At 34.2% G+C, this 22,280-nt stretch overlaps 2 protein-coding genes across 2 annotated transcripts; one reads left to right on the top strand and one right to left on the bottom strand.

Annotated features, from left to right (window-relative positions):
• Window positions 1–992: 992 nt before the first annotated feature.
• On the top strand, window positions 993–1,871 carry LOC128549057 (UDP-GalNAc:beta-1,3-N-acetylgalactosaminyltransferase 1-like). The gene has a single exon (XM_053525305.1). The coding sequence runs from the start codon at window positions 993–995 to the stop codon at window positions 1,869–1,871; it is 879 nt and encodes a 292-aa protein (XP_053381280.1).
• A 7,824-nt stretch (window positions 1,872–9,695) lies between these two features.
• LOC123524147 (tryptophan--tRNA ligase, cytoplasmic-like) lies at window positions 9,696–22,037 on the bottom strand. Its single transcript, XM_053524702.1, has 6 exons — window positions 21,828–22,037; window positions 20,889–20,997; window positions 20,421–20,540; window positions 18,810–18,995; window positions 11,611–11,851; window positions 9,696–9,866 (listed from the first exon to the last, which is right to left on the bottom strand). The coding sequence occupies exons 1-6, from the start codon at window positions 21,913–21,915 to the stop codon at window positions 9,696–9,698; spliced, it is 915 nt and encodes a 304-aa protein (XP_053380677.1). The 5' UTR covers window positions 21,916–22,037.
• Between the last annotated feature and the right edge of the window lie 243 nt (window positions 22,038–22,280).

The raw sequence follows: 22,280 nt of genomic DNA, 5'->3' as shown, positions 1-22,280 counted from the left end.
AAGTTAATGTATTACATAGGTGAGTGATTTGTTTTGTTGTTAAATACAGCGAGCGATTTAAATGATTTTAGAAAATAGATATCGTGTGCAATTTCATTTGAAATATTACGGGTGTATCATGACACCTGAATATGTTGGTGAATTGCTTCGCACATTTTCAATAACTCTCCTGTCTGTTAATGCAACGTTGACAATCTAATTAACATACATATATGTCTTACAACTATTCTTATAAAATCATGTTGATAATGAACATCTGTTATAAAAAAGGAAGAAAATTTATGTTAGATTGATTTGATATAAACATGATAAAAGGACACATACCTTGTGGGATTTTCGCCACATGTTAATATCAAACTAAGCTACAACAGACATTGGATTAATTGTTTTAACCATTACTTTATCTAAATATATTTGAACAATAACTTATTATTTCATGCTTCTATTGTGTTGACAAATGTATAAGAAAACGATTTAAAGAATTTATTTGTGGCCATCTGAGATTTATTCAACATTGGATTACATTCTGTTTCGTTGTTATATCGTGTGAAGTCAATAGAAATGATTAATTTTAAAACTTGAATTAACAATCACTGTGTGATCGAATAATACTGAGATGTAGCCAACTAATTGTTTGCTAAGTATCTATGAAATATGAAATGTATGTGTTCCCTCTAAATATTACATTTCATAAAATGAATATTTTGAGAACTCTTTTAATGATAAAATAGGTGAAGAATTAACAAATGTTATATAATTTAATGAGAATTACTGTATAACCGGCTAAGAAAAAGGGGATACATTTAGAGTTAATTCGTATAAGTGTATTAGCAGATAATACAAATGTGTAATGGAAATTATTTGCGTAAGCTGCGGTGTCATTTACTAATGTTGGGCGTAGTGGTCTTGGTGTCTTACGGTATATTACAGAACAGAATATGGATAGTTCAAGAACTATGTCAGACCACATTAATGCACCTTATCAGGTAAAAATGCGACCTGGATTATTACAACTTATCAATCCAGCTGAACCAAAATATCCTTACGATGTACAATATATTAAAAAAGATGAGGCGTTTTGTTCCTCAGTTACAAATATTACTTTCTTAGTCATTGTGTTATCATCCACAACAAACTTTTACAGAAGGCAAACATTGAGAAAAACCTGGGCAAATGAATCCTTATATACTTCGTACGGAACACTGAAGGTTGTATTTCTTCTAGGAATCACTGATAAAGCCAAAGTCCAGATAAAAATTGATAAAGAATTTAATCTCTATGGTGATATGGTTCAAGGAGCTTTTCTAGATACTTATGATAATTTGACACACAAATCAACAATGGGGTTTAAATGGGCAACTGAAAGATGCAGAAATGCAAAATATGTTATAAAAACAGATGACGATGTAGTGATCAATATGTTTGATCTGTTTCAAAACAGTAAACTAAGCGAATCCGAAAACAAAACTCATGTGCTCTGCCATCGTCAGTCGACAATGATTTTAAGAAATGAAAGTGAAAAATGGTTTGTCAGCCATTACCAGTTTAAGGGAATGAGCAGATTTCCTCCATATTGCGGGGGCCTTTTTGTGATGATTTTAAATGAAGTGGTTCCATATCTCTATAAGTCCGTTTCAAAGACACCATTCTTTTGGTTAGAAGATGTTTTGTTATATGGTATTGCCTTAAACAACATACCTGGACTTAAAATCGAAGCAATACGCGAAAACATTGAGCTATTTGATATAAATGCATCATTAAATTGCCTAAATAAAAGAAAGAAGAAATGTCCATTATTTGTATTCATGACAGTAACTGTTAATGAGATCGTGAATCTTTGGGCAACTATTTTACAAGTATACAACAGGTGACATTTAAATGATATCTACATATTCAACATATCTAATTGTATAGCAGTTGATTACTATTCAAATAATCTTCGTAGTAACAGATCTGTGATACACATATAAGAAGTTTACGTTTTAATATGTTATGTTATGCAACTGTGTTATAGAATTCCAAGAGTGTTATAAGATATTTTGTAGCATTGTTCAGGTAACCAACTAAATAAACATTTCCCCTTAGGGGTAAAAAATTAATTGAGTTGGTCAAATCTAGCTGTGCAATTTGTTAAGCCCCCGCCACGAGGGGTGGGGGGTTATAGAAATGGTCTCCGTCCGTCCGTCCTTCCGTAATAATCATGTCCGCTCCATATAACATAAACCCCATAAAAGATTTTCATGAAACTTGGCTCATGGTGAAGGTCACAACTCAATATCAAATGTTTGAGCCTTCCATTTTGTTTTACGCTCTGTATCTCCTAAACCCCATGAAGGATTTTCATGAAACTTGGGTCAAACGATCACCTCATCACAACAATGTCGGCTCAAGTTCAAGGTCACGACTCAAGGTCAAATGTTTGAGCCTTCCGTTTTGTGTCCGCTCTGTATCACCTAAACCACTTGAAGGATTTTCATGATACTTGGGTCAAATGATCACCTCATCAAGACAATGTACAAAACTCATGAGTCAGCCATGTTGGCTCAAGGTTAGGGTCACAACTGAAGGTCAATGCTTTCACCCAATACGATCCATCACTTTCCATAACAGCGGTGGGGGATATAGCTGTCTTTCAGACTGCCTTGTTTTTATCTAGTTTATAGGTTATAAACAATGGTCGTTCAGCTGAATAGCTATACCAAGATGAATATAATTCTACTGGGAAACCTCGATGATGTAATCACAAAAGATTACGCACGGTTTTTAGATAAAATTGGTCAGGAAAGGACGTCACTCAGTGGAACTTTTTCAAGGAACGTCAATATGACTTCAATTCCGACTTTAGGATAAAATGTATTATATAATAATAATAATAATAATAATAATAATAATAATAAAATTTCCATCTCTGTTCCTTTAAATCTTTTCTTTGGATTATCAATTGCGTTATTTTAAGTTTTGGAAATAAATATTCCTAACATTCTGCAATATGGAGGCTGACATTTAGGAGAGCTTTATCCAGATTCTTTATATGTTGATTATGAACCGTTAGTCAATTTAATAAATTTGACGTTTTTCGAGTATTGTCTTTTGAAAATCCGGAACATTTCTTTGCATAAATAACATTTTGTATTCCAAACCTGCCGGAAAAATTCATTTTAAATTTCTTTTCGGAAGTGGTACTTGTTTCCATCTATCAGGCATTTGCTCGGGGAACATTTCTTCTTTCTTTTTTCTGGTTTTCATGTTGATTCTGTAATTTATGCCCTTATCAGTAGTTGACTGGTTGTCTATTACTCTTTTTGACTGGTTGTCTATTACTCTTTTTGACTGGTTAATAATTTGATTTTGTGAATTTTTTTTTTTCATTCTAGCATCGCCATTTTATATTGGTAGAGTTTTCTTATTAGGTTAAAACTACAAATTAATCGGATTATGTTTAAATATATAAGGATTCATTTTTTCATCTTGTCTTTCTTTTTAAAAAATCAAATTCGGACCATTTTCACCCAAATTATAGCGGACTCACTAACTTTTCCTTGAGAAATGTAGGTACCGCAAGGGGCGCCCTTTCTATCAATAAAAGACGGGAATTATGCAAAAATAACTGTTTTCCGAAAATACAGTCTTCAATCTTTATTCAGATAAAATGTCATGTGTGTGCGTTAATTTTTTATACTATTTGTTTATGGCTGGGAGTCTTCTTAAAAGCGGTTCTTTCACTCATGAACACCGTATGTTACATTTTTACTCTTGCTATGCCACTTGTGAAAATATTGCATCTGGTGTTCACTCGTGGAAGACGTTTCGGTCTTACACTGAACCAAATAAATATTCTCTATGTATCGAGATCCCTCTCTTTATATACTTCTTATTTATGATTTTAAAGACATACACTTTATTAACATGGAAACAATAATACATTCCCTCTTTTAGAAATCAGTAAATATTGTAGTTGTTCAAAAAAGGCAGTCAAAAGTCAATGATAACATATCCCAAACATGGACTTGTTGTTGAATAAAGTCATTGCTTGGAGTTCAGATGCGAATGAAATATATCACGCGGGTTGCGTTCTAAGATAATGATTTTATTCTAGGACAAATCAATGTTTGAGATATATTATTTCGATGATTCTAAAATGATATCGGGGATTGTTACCTACATGTCTGAAGATGTTCCCAAATTATTTGTCTGATTTTTTCCCAGCACGCCGCTATGACGTCTGACGATATGACAAAAAAAAAACAACAGCGCATGGGTTGCGTTATAACACACAGTTTCAGTCTTCTTTGCTTCCGTGTCATGTTAGAATTAACGTTTTGAGCTAGGAGCTCAGACTTTATCTCATTTCTTTTATTAATTTGTTAATTCATTCATTAAGTACTTACATAGTTTAGGCAACGCAGGTCACCCAGCTGAAAATTTTACTTTCTTGTCTTAGACATAATTTCTCAAAAGGAAACACAGAAGAACTGCACGCTTAAAGAATGAAGTTTAAATTTACCCCAAATTTTACATTCTTGTCTTAGAATAAATTTCTCCAAAAGAAAAAAATATAGAAAAACTGCACGCTTGCAGCATGAAGTTTTAATGTATCCAAAAATTATCTGCTTCACAGTCGTTAGACATTTGAAAATACTTTATCAAACCTTATACCGGTATATTTCAAAGAATGAAAATTCCACTCACATTCGCTGCTAAGTATAGAATTCATTAATGGGCAAGTAATGTCTGATAATGTTATTTAAAAATGAAATCCATCCTCAAGCCTTTCATAACGCTGAAAGAAGTTTTAAAATAGGACCAGTATTGAAAAAGATATGGCAGTTTGAAATTTAAGAAAATGGCTGATTATGGAGGCAGCCATTTTAGGGTGTTTATGACGTCATTTACACATTGCTGAATTCCTTATTTAGCAAATTACCTTTTATGTCCTTCAAGCATGTTTGTCAAATAACCATAATCTATCTTACAAATTTAAAGTTCTTTTATGTTAGTGACTGAAGATCTAACTGTGATTGCAAAGAATGACAACTCTTGTCTGAGACAAGTACTCCCAAGCAAAGATATTTATTAGTTTACTTCCCTTCTACATACACAATTGTGAGACATATTACGCATTACGTGTCTACGGTCGTAGACACAATGTCATAATTGTTTTCAAAACAATGACGGTTCTGATATATTTGTATGTGTTTGATTGTCTTGCTGAACCGCTGTTTTTGTTGCCTATTTATTGAAAAAAATGTTTTTAACAATTACATTATAAAATGAAGTATCATGCAATACTTTATAGTGAAGGCACTAAACTTTTGCTTATAACAAAATGTCCCATTTATAGTCTATTATGAACAGGTGCCTATGCCAACAGGACCAGCAGTTTCTGTCGTTTAACAAGTGATAAATAATTTGAAAATCCTTCCAGGGGTTAAAAAGATTCAAAATTGACACAAAATAATCCCTATTTGACCTTTGATCTCACCTTGCGACCTTGACCTTGAACTTGCGTGGCCGACAGTTGAGTCGATGTTGTTTTATTTGTAGTTCACATTTGTTACCAGTTATTGGAAGATGCTTCAAAAGGCTAGAAAGATACATAGCGGACACGACTTGTGACGGAAGGACAGTCTCATCCTACCTTTTTTGAGGGGTAGCCATAACAAGTACACAACCAAGTATTCTTGCAATAATTTATTTAGATTTGTTACTAACAATGATCATCTAATACATCTGGTTACCATCTTTCAATTGAGTTAATTGGGGTCCGTGTGATGGTCTCTCTTTTCAAACGATTTGTCATTCATATTCTTTGCTTTACGAGGGGCTATCTTCAGTTGATCACGGAAGCCACCAGCACTATCCGAAACCAAGTCATATTTACTATTTACGAGTCTGTTACCTTTTTTTGCTGAAAATATAAATAAGTATATGCTTCTACGCAGTGATAAAGTCAGATAGATCGACTACTTTGTGTTTACTTCTTTTCACTTTTTTTTATCGAGATTTACATATTTTTATGATAATGGTGATCTAACCGTTATCAGATAGGTAACATGTCTACTTTTTAAAATGTTTACGCCCTTCTACACTTTTTTTGTTAAATGATCAAGAACTTTGAATGCTTTTTTTTTCTGATTTACCACGGTTCAGATTTCATATGCCTAGGAATTGAACCATAAGGGCGTTAGGCCAAGTGGTTAAATATCTAAGCGTTTGAACAATTTACAATACATGCTGACATGCTCATTGAAATATTGTGTAAACAGTTATGGTGACTTTCATAATACGAAAAAAATAATATCTCGTAATCAATATATTTGGTAAGGACCGGGACGTCATTCGGCAATTATACGTCATAATTGACGTCATGTTCTATCACCGGTCCGGGTGTCAACCGTTGTTTATCGCAGATCCCACAACGCTTGACTTCCTTCCTTGTTAAACTGTCAGACAAATCGAAGCAGGATAGAATCATCAATGAAACTGGTTAAATTTGATCTGTTATTTTTGCCTAATCTGTATTCTATTGAGGTATTTTCATCAACATAAGAAGCACAGTGAAGAAGTAAAGTTATCAGTCGTTAGCCAGCTTATCCATTGGCGAAGTTCTGGGCAACTTGATTCGAGGGGGTGTCGAGGTCAAAACGTCTTAAGTTAAAATTTAACAATGACGGATTATATTGTCTAAAGTGAATTAACTACTTTGAAATCCTTACGCTGACTAATTTGTGTCATTTTTTCTTTTATTTACCAAAAAAAAAAAAAAAAAAAAACAACATGTTTTTGTATCTTTTGTTTGTTTGTTTTGAGTTTAACGCCGTTTTTCGACAGTATGTCAGTTATGTAACGGCGGACAGTTAATCTAACTTTTGTATCTTTACCCTTAAGAAGCGAACACACGACGACAAGACGGATGAACCCTGCTGAATTGTTGTGTCCTTGTATCTTTGCGTGCGAACAAAGACACGAATTATTTAAGCCGAATTAATGAAACCATGATATATTTCGTTGGGAAACCTTCGTGTCGGCGGATTTAAAACGTCGTGTCATCGCCCTGTGTGTAGCGTCTTTATGTCTTCGCCTCGACATAATGTCTTAAAGTATGTAGTTTAGGAGCATTGACGAATAGTTCATGAATGTGTGTCAAAGTACACAGTCAGAAATAAGGGTTAAAATTTTAGTTTTCCCTTTCTCCAGGGTTATATATATAGCATAATGAAAATAAAACCGCTAAATATAGAAAGTTTTGTAGAGTCGCATCACATGTTTGGCGTGTTGTGCAGTTGATTTAGATTAATACAGATCGATAATCAAACAACATAATTATATAAACATTGTATTTTAAGAATCCAAACTGTCTTCTTGAACTGTCAGTATTTAACCTTGAATAATGAGAAAAGGTTCACAAATATAATGTACTGAATATTAGTAGAACAAAAGTAAACGCAGTGCCACTTACATGTAGATTCCGCAGCCACAAACGTAACTACCAGAAGCAAAGCTAAAGGGTGAAGTTTCATATTTCTTGATGAACCGTGCAACTTAACACTGCTTCGAGTAATTTTAACATAATCAAGTATACAAAGGTAGTGTGCAACGCTCAACTCGTGCGTGAGAAATGATAACTTATGAAAATACATGTATATTACTAATTAAATAATTAATGTTGAAACTAATTAACGGTACCGATCATAACAACGAAAACTAAACTGGGATTCATATTAGTCACCATGTTAATTAGTAAGGACCATGCAATGAGAACTTACCGTTGTACTAAGAGTTCTCCTGTCTCTTTATTTTTTTCTTTATGGACGTTTTAAAGATGTACACTAAACATGGAAACAGTCATGTATACATTTTTTTTGAAATCAATAAATACTGTTTTCAAAAACAATAGCAAAGATGATCACTTTATTGTTTTATAATATTAATGCTTTCGAAAGTCAATGCTCATTTAATGTTTTGAGTCTGAAGCTTTGACTTGCCCTCAAAAATATATTTTGCTTTTCCTTGTTATTTATTGATTAAGTAGTTACATAGTTACATCTTACATTTAGTCCAGACTGCTGAAATTCTTAGACTAAATTTTTCAAAAAGAAAAGTAAACTGAAAAACAGCACGCTTGTAGCATAATGTTTTAATTTACTCAAAACTTTCCTGTTTTACAGTAATTACACCTTGAGAAAAACCTGATATGTATTTATACGCGTTCCCTACTAAGTATATCCATGAAAGTACATATTACATGTGTTTTCAACTTATAGACCTAAAGTAAAGCAACTTTTTGATTTTGAAAACTCTGGTACATATAAAGCAACACGCTGAATAATTTTGGAAAATATTGATTTTGAAAATTTTGTTTGGGAAATTTTTGAATAGACATAACTTAAGTTTCTCTTGGACGTTTATTGTCTTTCTAGACGTATAGTATACATGCATTTATACAATTTTATTCAATATATTCATTAATACAATATTAAATTATTTAATTTATTTCTAAATATTCTGTCATGCTTTCTAGCTTCTATCTCATGAATTTTGACTAAATATAATTTACATGCGGTGATGTTTCGTTCTATGAAGATACGTCAATCTAATTGTCCCAGTTATATTGAAAAGACAGTTGTAAGAGTAGTATGAGGTACATATACAGAGTTTTTCTTCTTTCTTAATTTACTCAAAACACGTGGTTCTACTTTACGCAGAAACAAATGACTGTCCAAATATAAACGGACACTATTTTCCATTAATCTAACATTCTAGTGATTTACTTTGCAACTAGCTTAATAAAGCCTACAAGGTGGTTTTGTACTCCGGAGGTATCAATCGGAATCTAAGTTGACAAACGTTATCAGTTGATAAATGGAGTTTTGGTAGTATCACATTTTGTATGTTTTGGTAGTAGAATCGCAGGTATGTTTTGATTTATTATACCAAGCGAATACTAGTATCGTTTTTTTAGTTTCAAATGCAAGAAACGTTTGATAATTGTGTTTCATGCAGTATAAAATGTACCAGAAATAGTCTTAGTACCACTGACAATTTCGTTTTTTAAAACCTGTCTGCGTTGATAACTCGAGCTAACTAATACTGCTATGTTTGTTGATTGAAACATTTTTAAACATGTATATTATTTCGTAGAAAATACGAATATTTTTCGGCTTTGAAATATAAATTAACTTAGATATAGAAAATGATCCCTTGTTCGAATATATAGGTTTGAAATGTCAGACCAGATAACAAGAGTAAGGAATATTGCCAAGAACATTCCATTTAATGTTTGTAAAGGTAATTTTGAAATAAAGTTATCTTGCTAAATGGTCCCCAAATCTGAGGGAAGGTGATTATTGAATGGCATGCTTCAGAATCTTGATTCATATTACCGAAGAGATAATAAACTGTTTTTCAATATATCACAGAAGCTACTGTCCCACCGCTTTTAGTTTACACTTTACATACAGTAACAGACAAGTCGAATTGGCGTTTTACATTCACCCTAGATGAGATACTTTGAAAACGGGAATTTATCATTAGTATTGAAAATGTCTTCAGACCGAATATTAAAAGCTGTTCAGCACTTTGTGTGATACAGGTAATGGATTCGTGAGAATTGATTATAGATGAATAAGAACACTAGCTAGAACCATTGTAGCACTTTATTCAGCTATAAGTTTGACATTGAAAATGGTAATCTGCTATTTAACATTTTCATCGGTTATCTCTGGACCCAGGTTGATACCTTCCATTCCTGTTGTTACCATATATTGCCTCACGGTACACACAGGGTACGCAGGAAAACCGGTACCGGCTGCTGAATTTTCATGTCTTTTCATGTCTTTTCCAGCTAGGTCCACCTTGGATTGATGCTGCAAAATAAACAAGTATAAGATTTAATATAGTAATAAAATCAGATTCCACTTTGTGTTGGCTTATCTTTTCAGGTTCAGTTATTACATTCACAAAAAGGTAACCGGATCTCTACAAAATTGATAATTTGTCTACTGTCTAAAATTCAAACCTTTTCTGCACAATATTTGCTTATTAATTTGGTTTGGTTTTATTGGGTTTAACTTTGCACCGAAACAATTATAGGTCATAATTATGGTGACTTTCTAGCTTTTGATAGTGAAAGAAGACTCCAAGTGCCACTACATGCATTACTTCGTCACAGGCTCACAGATGGATAGAACCGCCGACACTCCGTAAGCCAGCTGAATGTTGCTGATGGCTTCCTCACATGAAGAATTCAACGCCCAAAGTAATTGATATAAATTAGCGACATTAACCTCTCGGCCACAGAGGGCCATATGAATCTGGTAAATTGTAAACAGTGGCTGTTATTTAATCGATAGTTTAGAGCATATTTTTCAATATTAGATCGGACACTTATCGATTAGATGACGCTTTGAGCAAGAAAACGGAAGATAAAGATAAAATAGTAGAATTATGTAAATAGAATTGCCGCATATGGCAATAAGTTAAAGTAGAGCCCGGATATCATCTATGTTTAAGATGCAACACTGTTTTTCCAGATGATTTAGATAACATACATGCTAACGTACGATACTTCCGAAATGAAATACATACAGGCGAGAGGTAATTGCCAAATCGTATATTTGTCGATGAAACTAATATTTCTGATATGAATTCAGTAACCAACATTATTAATTTGGATAACGAAAGCATTGCTTATAGACCTTGAGCTGACAATTGACCCTGCTCCCCCCCAGGGGGAATTTTCAACACTATGATTTTCTTAAACCTGGTAGTTGGCATTCACAGACAAAAGTTTGCAAGTTTCCGTTGGGGCTTTAACGAGTTACGGAGATTTAAAATACGTTACCATGCAAATTATCATTTAATTCACCATTTATGTTAATTTAATATTATAAACATGCCTGTTGTACAATTAATCGTAATAAACAAGACGCTTAGATATGTTTATGTATTTAAAATAGAAATTATCATATGCTCATATCATTTTAGGTGAATAGATGTTATGTATTATCCGTAACTTACGTTACTTCTTTTGAAATTACTAGAACATAGAAATATATCAACAATGATGATTTTTTTAAGTTGTAAAATACTGATAATGGCCAATACACAGTTCAGTAATTAAATTTATATAAAATGAAACTGTCCCTAGAGTTAACTTATTCAATATGTCACATATGATACGTTACCTTTCCGAAATATGTGTTAAAGAAAAAATATTTAAAATTTTGGTATTACCTATATGGTCAGGATTTTAAAAGGATTATACATTGGACTATAAATAAACATCACCAGACATGAACAACATTATCAAATAAATGTTTACAGATTTTATAATTCATTAGAAATATTATTTAAATGTATATTAAGAATATATAGCTCTTTGAATGTACCAGTATGACTGCATATCATAATTATCATTAGTATAATTAAATAACATAGACTCCACAATGTAAAGCAATGTTAGTCCTAAGGTATGCCCTCTGACGACTAAGTGTGACATTGAGCTTGAAGTGAAAAATGGTATTCACTATACACTCTTACAAGGGGTGGAAGAGGTTTCTAACGCTAAAAGGCAGATGGCCTTAGATTTCGGTTGTTGATGATAAATACAACTGCATTCAATAGAGTCTTGTCTAGAGGAGATACTCCTCGTAAACGATTGATCCTCCTAGCCGTGTGATGTCGATCCTCCTCGCTGATTTGCTGTTTCTCCTGTGACTTCTGACAGTGACCTTGGTAACCATTAACAGCATTCTCACTACACTCCACCAGCCCTGTTCTATAAAGTGGGTCATAAGGGCTTGGGGGCCACAAATGGATTCCTTGCAGAATCAGACATAACAGGGATACCCTGCAGGATAATTAACATGGAGGTTTTGCCAATAACAATCATACATCTAATGCGAAGCAGACCAGAAGTACTTCCTTCTTAAAACAGACGAGATTCCCCAATAGATGGTTAATTGCTATACTGAAGCAGTTATTCCACACATATCTTATAATAACAAAACTTAAGGTCATGGGATACCCTGACCCAAGTTCATAAACTTCCGGGATGCCTGGAAAAAATTTATCAAGGCCCTGGGATACCCAGAGCAAGGACCATAATACTGACACTAATGTATGCCAGGTGATACACATACTGCATAAGTTCATAAACTCTTAGGTTGCACGTAGAAATATACCACATTATTACCGTGCTGGAATACCCATACTAATGTGTACTATGGGATACTCATTCTGACCTATATTTCTAAAACACAGTCAAGATACCTAGCAAAACATACAAATCTGAGAAACTTGAGTTTTCTATAAAGTTTGGCGGACGGATGGACACAGCTTCTGCATTTTTCACAAGGATAAACCTGCGATACCCAGGAAGCTGGGAAGACTTCAAACAGATGGACACAGTTTCTGCGTCTATTGCTGGACTGGGCTTTGCCTCTGCTGACACATATCTAAACGAGGGTCTCAAGTAAATGATCCATGACCCGAAGTCCCTTTCCTAGGCCTCCAGCCCAAGAATCTCTATTGCTTAAACCAGACAGGTCCCTCAAAAGGTCCCGAAATACCAATACCCATCTGGAAGGGACTCGTGTTTCAACCAAAGTACAAAGGATGTTGTGGTTAAATAAAGGCTGCACAGCCATATCTACCATCAGTTTTAGAGACTGCAGTCTCACACTGGAGATAAGTTGATCTTGCCACCACTTAACCAAATCCACACGTCCATTTACTGAGTAAGGGTAAGCAAGCCAAAACCAGACCAATAAGTGAGTTTCTTTTTGTGCTCGCTATAGCATACTTTGGGGGAGGGTGTGCTTTTGTCCCCAACAGCTCTTTCAAGGGACAGCTCTTGTTTTACTTATGTTAGACTTTTGTGTTATATTTATTATGTTCATAAGTATTTGTTTTGGTATTTTTTTAAATAAATAGATTAAATCTGTGTTGAAATTTTCAGTGATTGTTGTATTGTTTTCAAAATGTATTAAGTGGCATTTGTACGAACAAATGATTATGAGAAATGAAAAAGAATTTTTAAATGCAATTGGAAATTTGTTCTACGTACGAACAAATCTGGACTGTTCAAACAAATGTCAGAACTGAAGTATCTTTTGCATACAGACCCTGGATTTGTTCGTATGTACGAACAAATTCCAAATTGCTTTTTTTTTTTTTTTTAAGTTAATTATTTTTCAGTTCTCTCATTTGTTCGTACATACGAACAAATGCAGGCTGCTCATTACGAACAATGATTGTGAATGAAAAAGAATTTTTAAAGCAGTTCGGAATTTTGTTCGTACATACAAACAAATCTGGGCTGTTCGAACAGAATATCGGAATTGAAAAATAATATGGACAGGATTTGTTCGTAGTACGAACAAAATTCAAAATTGCATTTTTTTAAGAATAAATTCTTTTTTCAGTTTTCTCATTTGTTTCGTACGTATGAACAATGACAGTGAGAAATGAAAAAGATTTTTAAGCCGTTTGGAGTTTTGTTCGTACGTCCGAACAATCTGGGCTGTTTGAACAGAATATCAGAATTGAAAAAAATATGGACAGGATTTGTTTGAACAGAATATCAGAATTGACAATAATATAGACAGAAAATTGTTCGTACGTACGAACAAAGTCCAAATTGCATTTTTTTAAGAATAATTCTTTTTCAGTTCTCTCATTTGTTCGTACGTACAAACAAATGATAGTGAGAAATGAAATGAAAAAGAATTTTTAAAGCAGTTTGGAATTTTGTTCGTACGTCCGAACAAACCGGGGCTATTTGAACAGAATATCAGAAATTGAAAAAAAATATGGACAGGATTTGTTCGTACGTACGAACAAAATTCCAATTGCATTTTTTAAGGAATAAATCCTTTTTCAGTTCTCTCATTTGTCCGTACGTACGAACAAATCCAGACTGTTTGTACGTACGAACAAATGATAGTGAGAAATGAAAAAGAATTTTTAAAGCAGTTTGGAATTTTGTTCGTACGTCCGAACAAATCGGGGCTGTTTGAACAGAATATCAGAATTGAAAAAAATATGGACAGGATTTGTTCGTACGTACAAACAAAATTCCAATTGCATTTTTTAAGAATAAATTCTTTTTCAGTTCTCTCATTTGTTCGTACGTACGAACAAATCCAGACTGTTCTTACGTACGAACAAATGATAGTGAGAAATAAAAAATTTTTTTTAAAGCAGTTTGGAATTTTGTTCGTACGTCCGAACAAATCTGGGCTGTTTGAACAGAATATCAGAATTGAAAAAAAATATGGACAGGATTTGTTCGTACGTACGAACAAAATTCCAAATTGCATTTTTTTAGCCCACCATCATCAGATGGTGGGCTATTCAAATCACTCTGCGTCCGTGGTCCGTCGTCCTTCCGTCCGTCCGTCCGTCCGTCAGTCCGTCCGTCCTTCCGTCCGTTAACAATTTCTCGTTATCGCATCTCCTCAGAAACTACCTGGGGGATTTTGACCAAACTTTGTCAGAATGATGTATTGGTACCCTAGTTGTGTCCCCCTGAAAATCAGACTGGTTCAACAATTTTTTAGTAAGTTATGGCCCTTTGTTTATTTCTATAATTTACATAGATTTATATAGGGAAAAACTTTGAAAATCATCTTGTCCAAAACCACAGGGCCTAGGGCTTTTATATTTGGTATGAAGCATCATCTAGTGGTCCTCTACCAAGATGATTCAAAATATTTCCTTGGGGTCTAATATGGCCCCGCCCCGGGGTCACATGGTTTATACGACTTATATAGGGATAAACTTTGAAAACCTCTTGTCAAAACCACAGGGCCTAGGGCTTTGATATTTTGTATATGACATCATCTAGTGGTCTTCTACTAAGATTGTTCAAATTATCCCCCTAGGGTCAAATATGGCTCCGCCCTGGGGGTCACATGGTTGACATAGACTTACATAGGAAAAAACGTTGAAAATTTTCTTGTCCAAACCACAAAGCCTAGGGCTTTGGCATTTGTAATGTAGCATCATCTAGTGGTTCTCTACCAAGTTTGTTCAAATTATCCCCCTAGAGTCAAATATGGCCCCGCCCTGGGGGTCACATGGTTCATATAGACTTATATAGGGAAAAGATTTTAAAATCTTCTTGTCAATAACCTACAAGATTCAAATTTGGACCACATGTATGGTTGTGAGTGGCAAGATGAACCTTGACACGAGTTGACCTTGATTTTGACCTAGTGACCTACTTTCACATTTCTGTAGCTACAGCCTTCAAATTTGGACCACTTGCATAGTTTTGTGCACTGAAAAAAACTTTGACCTTGACTTTGACCTAGTGACCTACTTTCACATTTTTGAAGGTACAGGCTTCAAATTTGGACCACATGCATAGTTTTGTGTTCGGAATTGGAATTTGACCTTGATTTTGACCTACTGACCTACTTTCACATTTCTCAAGCTACAGCCTTCAAATTTGGACCACATGCATAGTTTTGTGTACCGAAACAAACGTTGACCTTTACATTGACCTAGTGACCTACTTTCACATTTTTGAAGGTACAGGCTTCAAGTTTGGAACACATGCATAGTTCTGTGTTCCGAAATAAAATTTGACCTTGACTTTGACCTAGTGACCTACTTTCACATTTCTCGAGCTACAGCCTTCAAATTTGGACCACATGCATAGTTTTGTGTACCGAAATGAACTTTGACCTTAAGATTGACCTAGTGACCTACTTTCACATTTCTGTAGCTACAGGCTTCAAATTTAGACCACATGCATAGGATTGTGTACCGAAACAAACTTTGACCTTGACATTGACCTAGTGACCTACTTTCACATTTTTGAAGGTACAGGCTTTAAATTTGGACCACATGCATAAATTTGTGTTCTGAAGTGTAATTTGACCTTGATTTTGACCTAGTGACCTACTTTCACATTCTTTGAAATTGATCTAGTGACCTACTTTCACATTTCTCAAGCAACAGCTTTCGAATTTGGACCACATGCAAAGTGTTGTGTACGGAAATGAAATTTGACCTTGAGCTAGTCAGTAAGTCTTGAAATTTGGAACACTCAAAAATGGCACATTGGTGGGCGCCAAGATCACTCTGTGATCTCTTGTTAAGAATAAATTCTTTTTCGATTTTCTTATTTGTTCGTACGTACGAACAAATCCAGGCTGTTCATACGTATGAACAAATGATAGTGAGAAATGAAAAAGAAATTTTAAAGCTATTTTGGAATTTTGTTCGGACGTCCGGACAAATCTGGGCTGTTTTGAACAGAATATCAGAATTGAAAAATAATATGAACAGGATTTGTTTGTACATACAAACAAAATTCCAAATTGCATTTTTAGCTCATCTGATTTTTTGAAAAAAAAATGATGAGTTATTGTCATCACTTGAGCGGTTGTCGGCGTCGGCGTCGGTGTTGCCTGGTTAGTTTTATGTTTAGGTCAGCTTTTCTCCTAAACTATCAAAGCTATTGCTTTGAAACTTGGAATACTTGTTCACCATCATAAGCTGACCCTGTATAGCAAGAAACATAACTCCATCTTGCTTTTTGCAAGATTTATGGCCCCTTTTATACTTAGGAAATATCAGATTTCTTGGTTAAGTTTTATGTTTAGGTCAACTTTTCTCCTAAACTATCAAAGCTATTGCTTTGAAACTTGGAATACTTGTTCACCATCATAAGCAGACCCTGTACATCAAGAAACATAACTCCATCTTGCTTTTTGCAAGATTTATTGCCCCTTTTGGACTTAGAAAATCAGTTTTCTTGGTTAAGTTTTATGTTTAGGTCAGCTTTTATCCTAAACTATCAAAGCTATTGCTTTAAAACTTAAAACACTTGTTCAACATCATAAGTTGACCCTGTACAGCAAGAAACATAACTCCATTCTGCTTTTTGCAAGATTTATGGCCCCTTTTGGACTTAGAAAATATCAGATTTCTTGGTTAAGTTTTATGTTTAGGTCAACTTTTTCTCTTAAACTATCAAAGCTATTGCTTTGAAACTTGCAACACTTGTTGACCATCATAAGCTGACCCTGTACAGCAAGCAACATAACTCCATCCTGCTTTTTGCAATAATTATTGCCCCTTTTGGACTTAGAAAATCATTTTCTTGGTTGAGTATTATGTTTAAGTCAACTTTTCTCATAAACTATCAAAGCTATTGCTTTAAAACTTGCAACAGTTTTTCACCATCATAAGTGGACACTGAACATCAAGAAACATAACTCTATCCTGCTTTTTGCAAGAATGATGGCCCTTTTTAGACTTAGAAAATCATGGGTAGGAGAATATTTCTATTACACAAAAAAAATCAGATGAGCGTCAGCACCCGCAAGGCGGTGCTCTTGTTTAAAGAATAAATTCTTTTTCAGTTCTCTCATTTGTTCGTACGTACGAACGAATCCAGACTGTTCGTACGTACGAACAAATGATAGTGAGAAATGAAAAAGAATTTTTAAAGCAGTTTGGAATTTTGTTCGTACGTCCGAACAAATCTGGGCTGTTTGAACAGAATATCAGAATTGAAAAATAATATGGACAGGATTTGTTCGTACGTACGAACAAAATTCCAAATTGCATTTTTTTAAGAATAAATTCTTTTTCAGTTCTCTCATTTGTTCGTACGTACAAACAAATGATAGTGAGAAATGAAATGAAAAAATTTTTTTAAAGCAATTTGGAATTTTGTTCGTACGTCCGAACAAATCGTGGCTGTTTGAACAGAATATCAGAATTGAAAAAAAATATGGACAGGATTTGTTCGTACGTACGAACAAAATTCCAAATTGCATTTTTTTAAGAATAAATTCTTTTTCAGTTCTCTCATTTGTTCGTACGTACGAACAAATCCAGACTGTTCTTACGTACGAACAAATGATAGTGAGAAATGAAAAAGAATTTTTAAAGCAGTTTGGAATTTTGTTCGTACGTCCGAACAAATCTGGGCTGTTTGAACAGAATATCAGAATTGAAAAAAATATGGACAGGATTTGTTCGTACGTACGAACAAAATTCCAAATTGCATTTTTTTAAGAATAAATTCTTTTTCGATTCTCTTATTTGTTCGTACGTACGAACAAATCCAGGCTGTTCATACGTATGAACAAATGATAGTGAGAAATGAAAAAGAAATTTTAAAGCTATTTTGGAATTTTGTTCGGACGTCCGGACAAATCTGGGCTGTTTGAACAGAATATCAGAATTGAAAAATAATATGAACAGGATTTGTTCGTACGTACGAACAAAATTCCAAATTGCATTTTTTTAAGAATAAATTCTTTTTTGGTTCTCTCATTTGTTCGTACGTACGAACAAATCCAGGCTGTTCATACGTATGAACAAATGATAGTGAGAAATGAAAAAGAAATTTTAAAGCTATTTTGGAATTTTGTTCGGACGTACGAACAAATCTGAGCTGTTTGAACAGCATGTCAGAACTGAAAAATAATACGGAATATGGATTAATGTTCATACGTACGAACAGCCAGGATTTGTTCGTACGTACGAACAAAATTCCAAATTGCATTTAAAAATGTGAGAAATGAACAAGAATTTGTAAATTTTATTTGGAATTTTGTTCGTACGTACGAACAAATTTTGATTTTCTGTTGCTGTGGTCTGCGATTTCTTAAATTTTTGCTGTGATTTTCACCAGTAAAAACTCCGTATAGCGGCAAAAAAGAGGGACAGACCGGAAGATCCTCTTTTATTCCGGAAGCAGATTCATATATTATAATAAAGGATGAGTATTGTTTTCGAAAAAGCTATGGGTAAACGGATTACATTTCATTATCGGTTACCTTATATACTCTAAATCACTAAAGATGAAAGTTTTTTTGACGTCAAAACCAAAGGCAATGATGTCTTTAGCATTCTCATGTGCCAGTCTGTTGGCCTCTTCTAGTGGCATATTATCTTTCACAAGAAAAGTTTCATAGTCTGACAATTGTATGACAAGTGGCACATCAAATGTGTCTTGTAGCCACCTGAACGAAGAATTAACAAGTTAGTAAATGATCATTCCATTCATGATTTATTTTTTTCATACGGTGTGTATCTAACCGGGGACAATTATTAGTCTTGTCGTAAAGGTGTGATGATAAAATTTAACAAGAGCTGTCACAATTATTGACAAATGTCCCCGAAGCATGTCAAAGAATGCTACAGTTGTCTACGAAAAATATGCCAGAATAGTTCAGGTATGAATCATTTTGTGACCTTGACCTTGACATGAGAGATCCGGGTCATAAGTGTGACACACCTCAATATGGTTAACATTTGTGTCAAAATATTTTTAAATCCCTTGATAGATGGCAGAGTTATGGACAGACAAGAAACATACCATGTCAGCCTTTGACTTCTAAGTGTGACCTTGGCTTTGCAGCTAGGAATCTGACAGGCCTTCTCATTGCAGGGAAAATTTATGCCAAGTTATTTTAAAAAAGTTATGGACCGGACAAGAAACAGACACTGTTAACATTAAACCTAGAAGTGTGACCTTAACCTTAGAGTTGGGGTTCTGGATCATGCGCATGGCACGTTGTCTCATCAAAGGGATAATTTATGCAAAGTTATTTCAAAATCTCTTGATGAATGACAGAGTTATGAACCGCACACGAAACAGACACTGTTAACCTTTGACTTCTAAGTGTGACCTTGACCTTGGATCTAGGAAACTGGTCTTGCGCATCTCATGTTTGGTAAATATTGATGCCAAGTTATTTTAAAATCCCTTCATAGATAGCAGAGTTATGAACAGACCTTGTTAAGATTTGACCTCTAAGTGTGACCTTGACCTTGGAGGTAGGGGTCTTGGTCTTGCGTATGACATGTCATCTCATTATGGTTAACATTTATGCCAAGTTATTTCAAAATCACTTTATGGCTGGCAGAGTTACAGCCCGAAGAGCCCGCCCGCTTAGCTCGGTAGGTAGAGCATTGGATCGCGGGGTCGTAAGTTCGATCCTCGGGCTGGGCGTATGTTCTCCGTGACTATTTGATAAACGACATTGCGTCTGAAATCATTAGTCCTCCACCACTGATTCATGTGGGGAAGTTGGCAGTTATTTGCGGAGAACAGGTTTGTACTGGTACAGAATCCAAGAACACTGGTTAGGTTAACTGTCTGCCGTTACATGACTGAAATACTGTTGAAAAATGGCGTTAAACCCAAAACAAACAAACAAAATACAGCCCAAAGAAGATTTTACACGGAAGCAAGGATAGAGTTTGCGATTTTAATATGCCCACCTCCGGGGGCATAAAAACATTGACGGCCTAAAAAAGCTGAATGTTATATACGCTTTCAGTGATAGAAACCTAAGCAATTAGTATAATTATTGTTGTTTAGTTAAGAGAAGTATACATATTGTCTATTAGATATGTAGGCGAAAAATGCTTATTTGACTTACTTCGTGAAAATAAAGTGTAAAATCTGTCCCAGATGAAATACTTCAGAAGACGGTCTCTGGCCTGTGTACAGGAAAAACGGCTTTTTCTGCTCATAATGCGTCAGTATGGTCTCCAAGTCCCTATTAAAACATTTTAATTGATGTCACATATTTTGTCTGTTGACTACCAAACATTTAGTGGTATGTTTATGTTGTGTCATTCTATCCATGAGGTTTTTTTTATTCCTATTTCATGTGTGTTATCCTGTGTGTTAGTTAGTTACTTAACAAAACGCCTTAGAAAGTTGGAATTGAAAATGCACTTAGTCTTGTTCATATAATTTGCATTAAGTTTTAGGTCCTGTATTTGTAATTCATTTTGTGGCTCCTTATTAGTAGTTTTTTAAAATCTTATTTCATATAAAAAAGTCAAAGATGTACATATTCTACCGTTTTATAATTAAAAGCTGTTCGATCTTAGATACAAACCTCATTGAAAAGAAGACTCCCCTTTTCAGAAGATGGTGCACAGGTTTTCCTGTTGCCTTTTCAATTCTTTTGAGCAGTGCACCGTCTATCCTGGTGCTGCCAAAATAGCCTTTAGCAATGTATATAAGATTTAGAAATAATAAACGAAATGCTGTTTCCGCCCGCTCAATAGGAAAAGCGCAGATCTACGGATAGCGGGATAAGGTTCAAACATCGGGTGAGGCATATGTTCTCCGTGACAAAGTAACAAACGGTTGTTATTAATATGTGATAGCCCCAAAGGTAAACATTTATGTAAACAGTTTCAGTAGTCTGTGTATAAATAAACTATTAACATTCTGTGTTCAAAATATTAAGACGTTTTTCATGGCGACAATGAGCGTTCGATCAATTTTCATTGATAAAGGACTCTTATTTTCAAGAGTAGTCACCCTCTGACAACAAATATTTAGCAGGTTTTATACAGGTAAGTAAAGAAACGACAAATATTATTGTATAACTCAAATTAATATAAACAAAAATATAACTTTATCCAATTGTTTTGAATATTACAATATAACAATTAAAAGTTATAATTTTATAATTTTGATATTATTGATACCTGATATATGCTGCTGTTTAATAAGTGAAAGTCGAAATGTGTCCTTCCACTCAAGTTAATAAACTAAACTCGGATATATCAAGAGAATTACACAACTGTTCTACTTCAAGATTTTATTTAATGCCACATACACTAACTTTAATTTCAGTATTAAATCACAATATGTAAGCTGACGTGTGCGTTATAAATCAAAATATTACAATAAATACATTACAAAAAGGAAAAAAAGACTGTACTCTCTTGAAGAGCTCATACTTAAACAATAATATCAGTGATAATAACGTAATTATAATAAATAATAATCATAATGTAACTAATAAAAATACTTAACACCGTACGGATAAGTTTATCATAGTCAATTCCAGTGTCAGATTTTGTAGACACTTCCCATGGTGTTACAGTCTGTTCCGTTTGTTCTTCCGCCATTTTCGAAACAAGTTAAAACGAAATCCAACTATCAAATTATAAAAATGCTCAGTCTTTCTGTTATGCAGACAGGTAAACAATGTTAAGCTTTTAAGAAAAACTACGCGTTTGCTGTTTAACAAGCTGATCAATTTATTTGACCTTAAATATAGCTTGATTTGCATTGTACTGCATGTGAAGACAAGCGTTTAAATGTTAGTAGAAATCAGTTTACATACCCGATATAATTGTAACATTCGCTTTGTACAAAAGCATGGGTAATCATGCGACAATTAAAAGAAGAAAGCACAACCTTGGAGAGGCACCCATTTAAGTATTTACTTTCTATTTATTGTGTAGAGATTTTATAAAAATATAAGTAATAG

This window comes from Mercenaria mercenaria, chromosome 1 (assembly GCF_021730395.1).
Source record: "Mercenaria mercenaria strain notata chromosome 1, MADL_Memer_1, whole genome shotgun sequence".
In the NCBI taxonomy this organism is placed as follows: domain Eukaryota; kingdom Metazoa; phylum Mollusca; class Bivalvia; order Venerida; family Veneridae; genus Mercenaria; species Mercenaria mercenaria.
The sequence above is the reverse complement of the archived record's forward strand: the minus strand, read 5'-3'. Positions and strand labels throughout refer to the sequence as shown.

What these genes read in the sequence shown, in the direction of transcription:
- LOC128549057 (XM_053525305.1), top strand. Translation starts at nt 993, where the DNA reads ATGCGACCTGGATTATTACAACTTATCAATCCAGCTGAACCAAAATAT.
- LOC123524147 (XM_053524702.1), bottom strand. Translation starts at nt 21,915, where the DNA reads ATGGCGGAAGAACAAACGGAACAGACTGTAACACCATGGGAAGTGTCT. An exon ending in GGAGTCTTCTTTTCAATGAG is followed by an intron (nt 20,541 to 20,888) that starts GTTTGTATCTAA and finishes ATGTTTTAATAG; the next exon opens with GGACTTGGAGACCATACTGA. An exon ending in AGTGATTTAGAGTATATAAG is followed by an intron (nt 11,852 to 18,809) that starts GTAACCGATAAT and finishes ATTATCCTGCAG; the next exon opens with GGTATCCCTGTTATGTCTGA.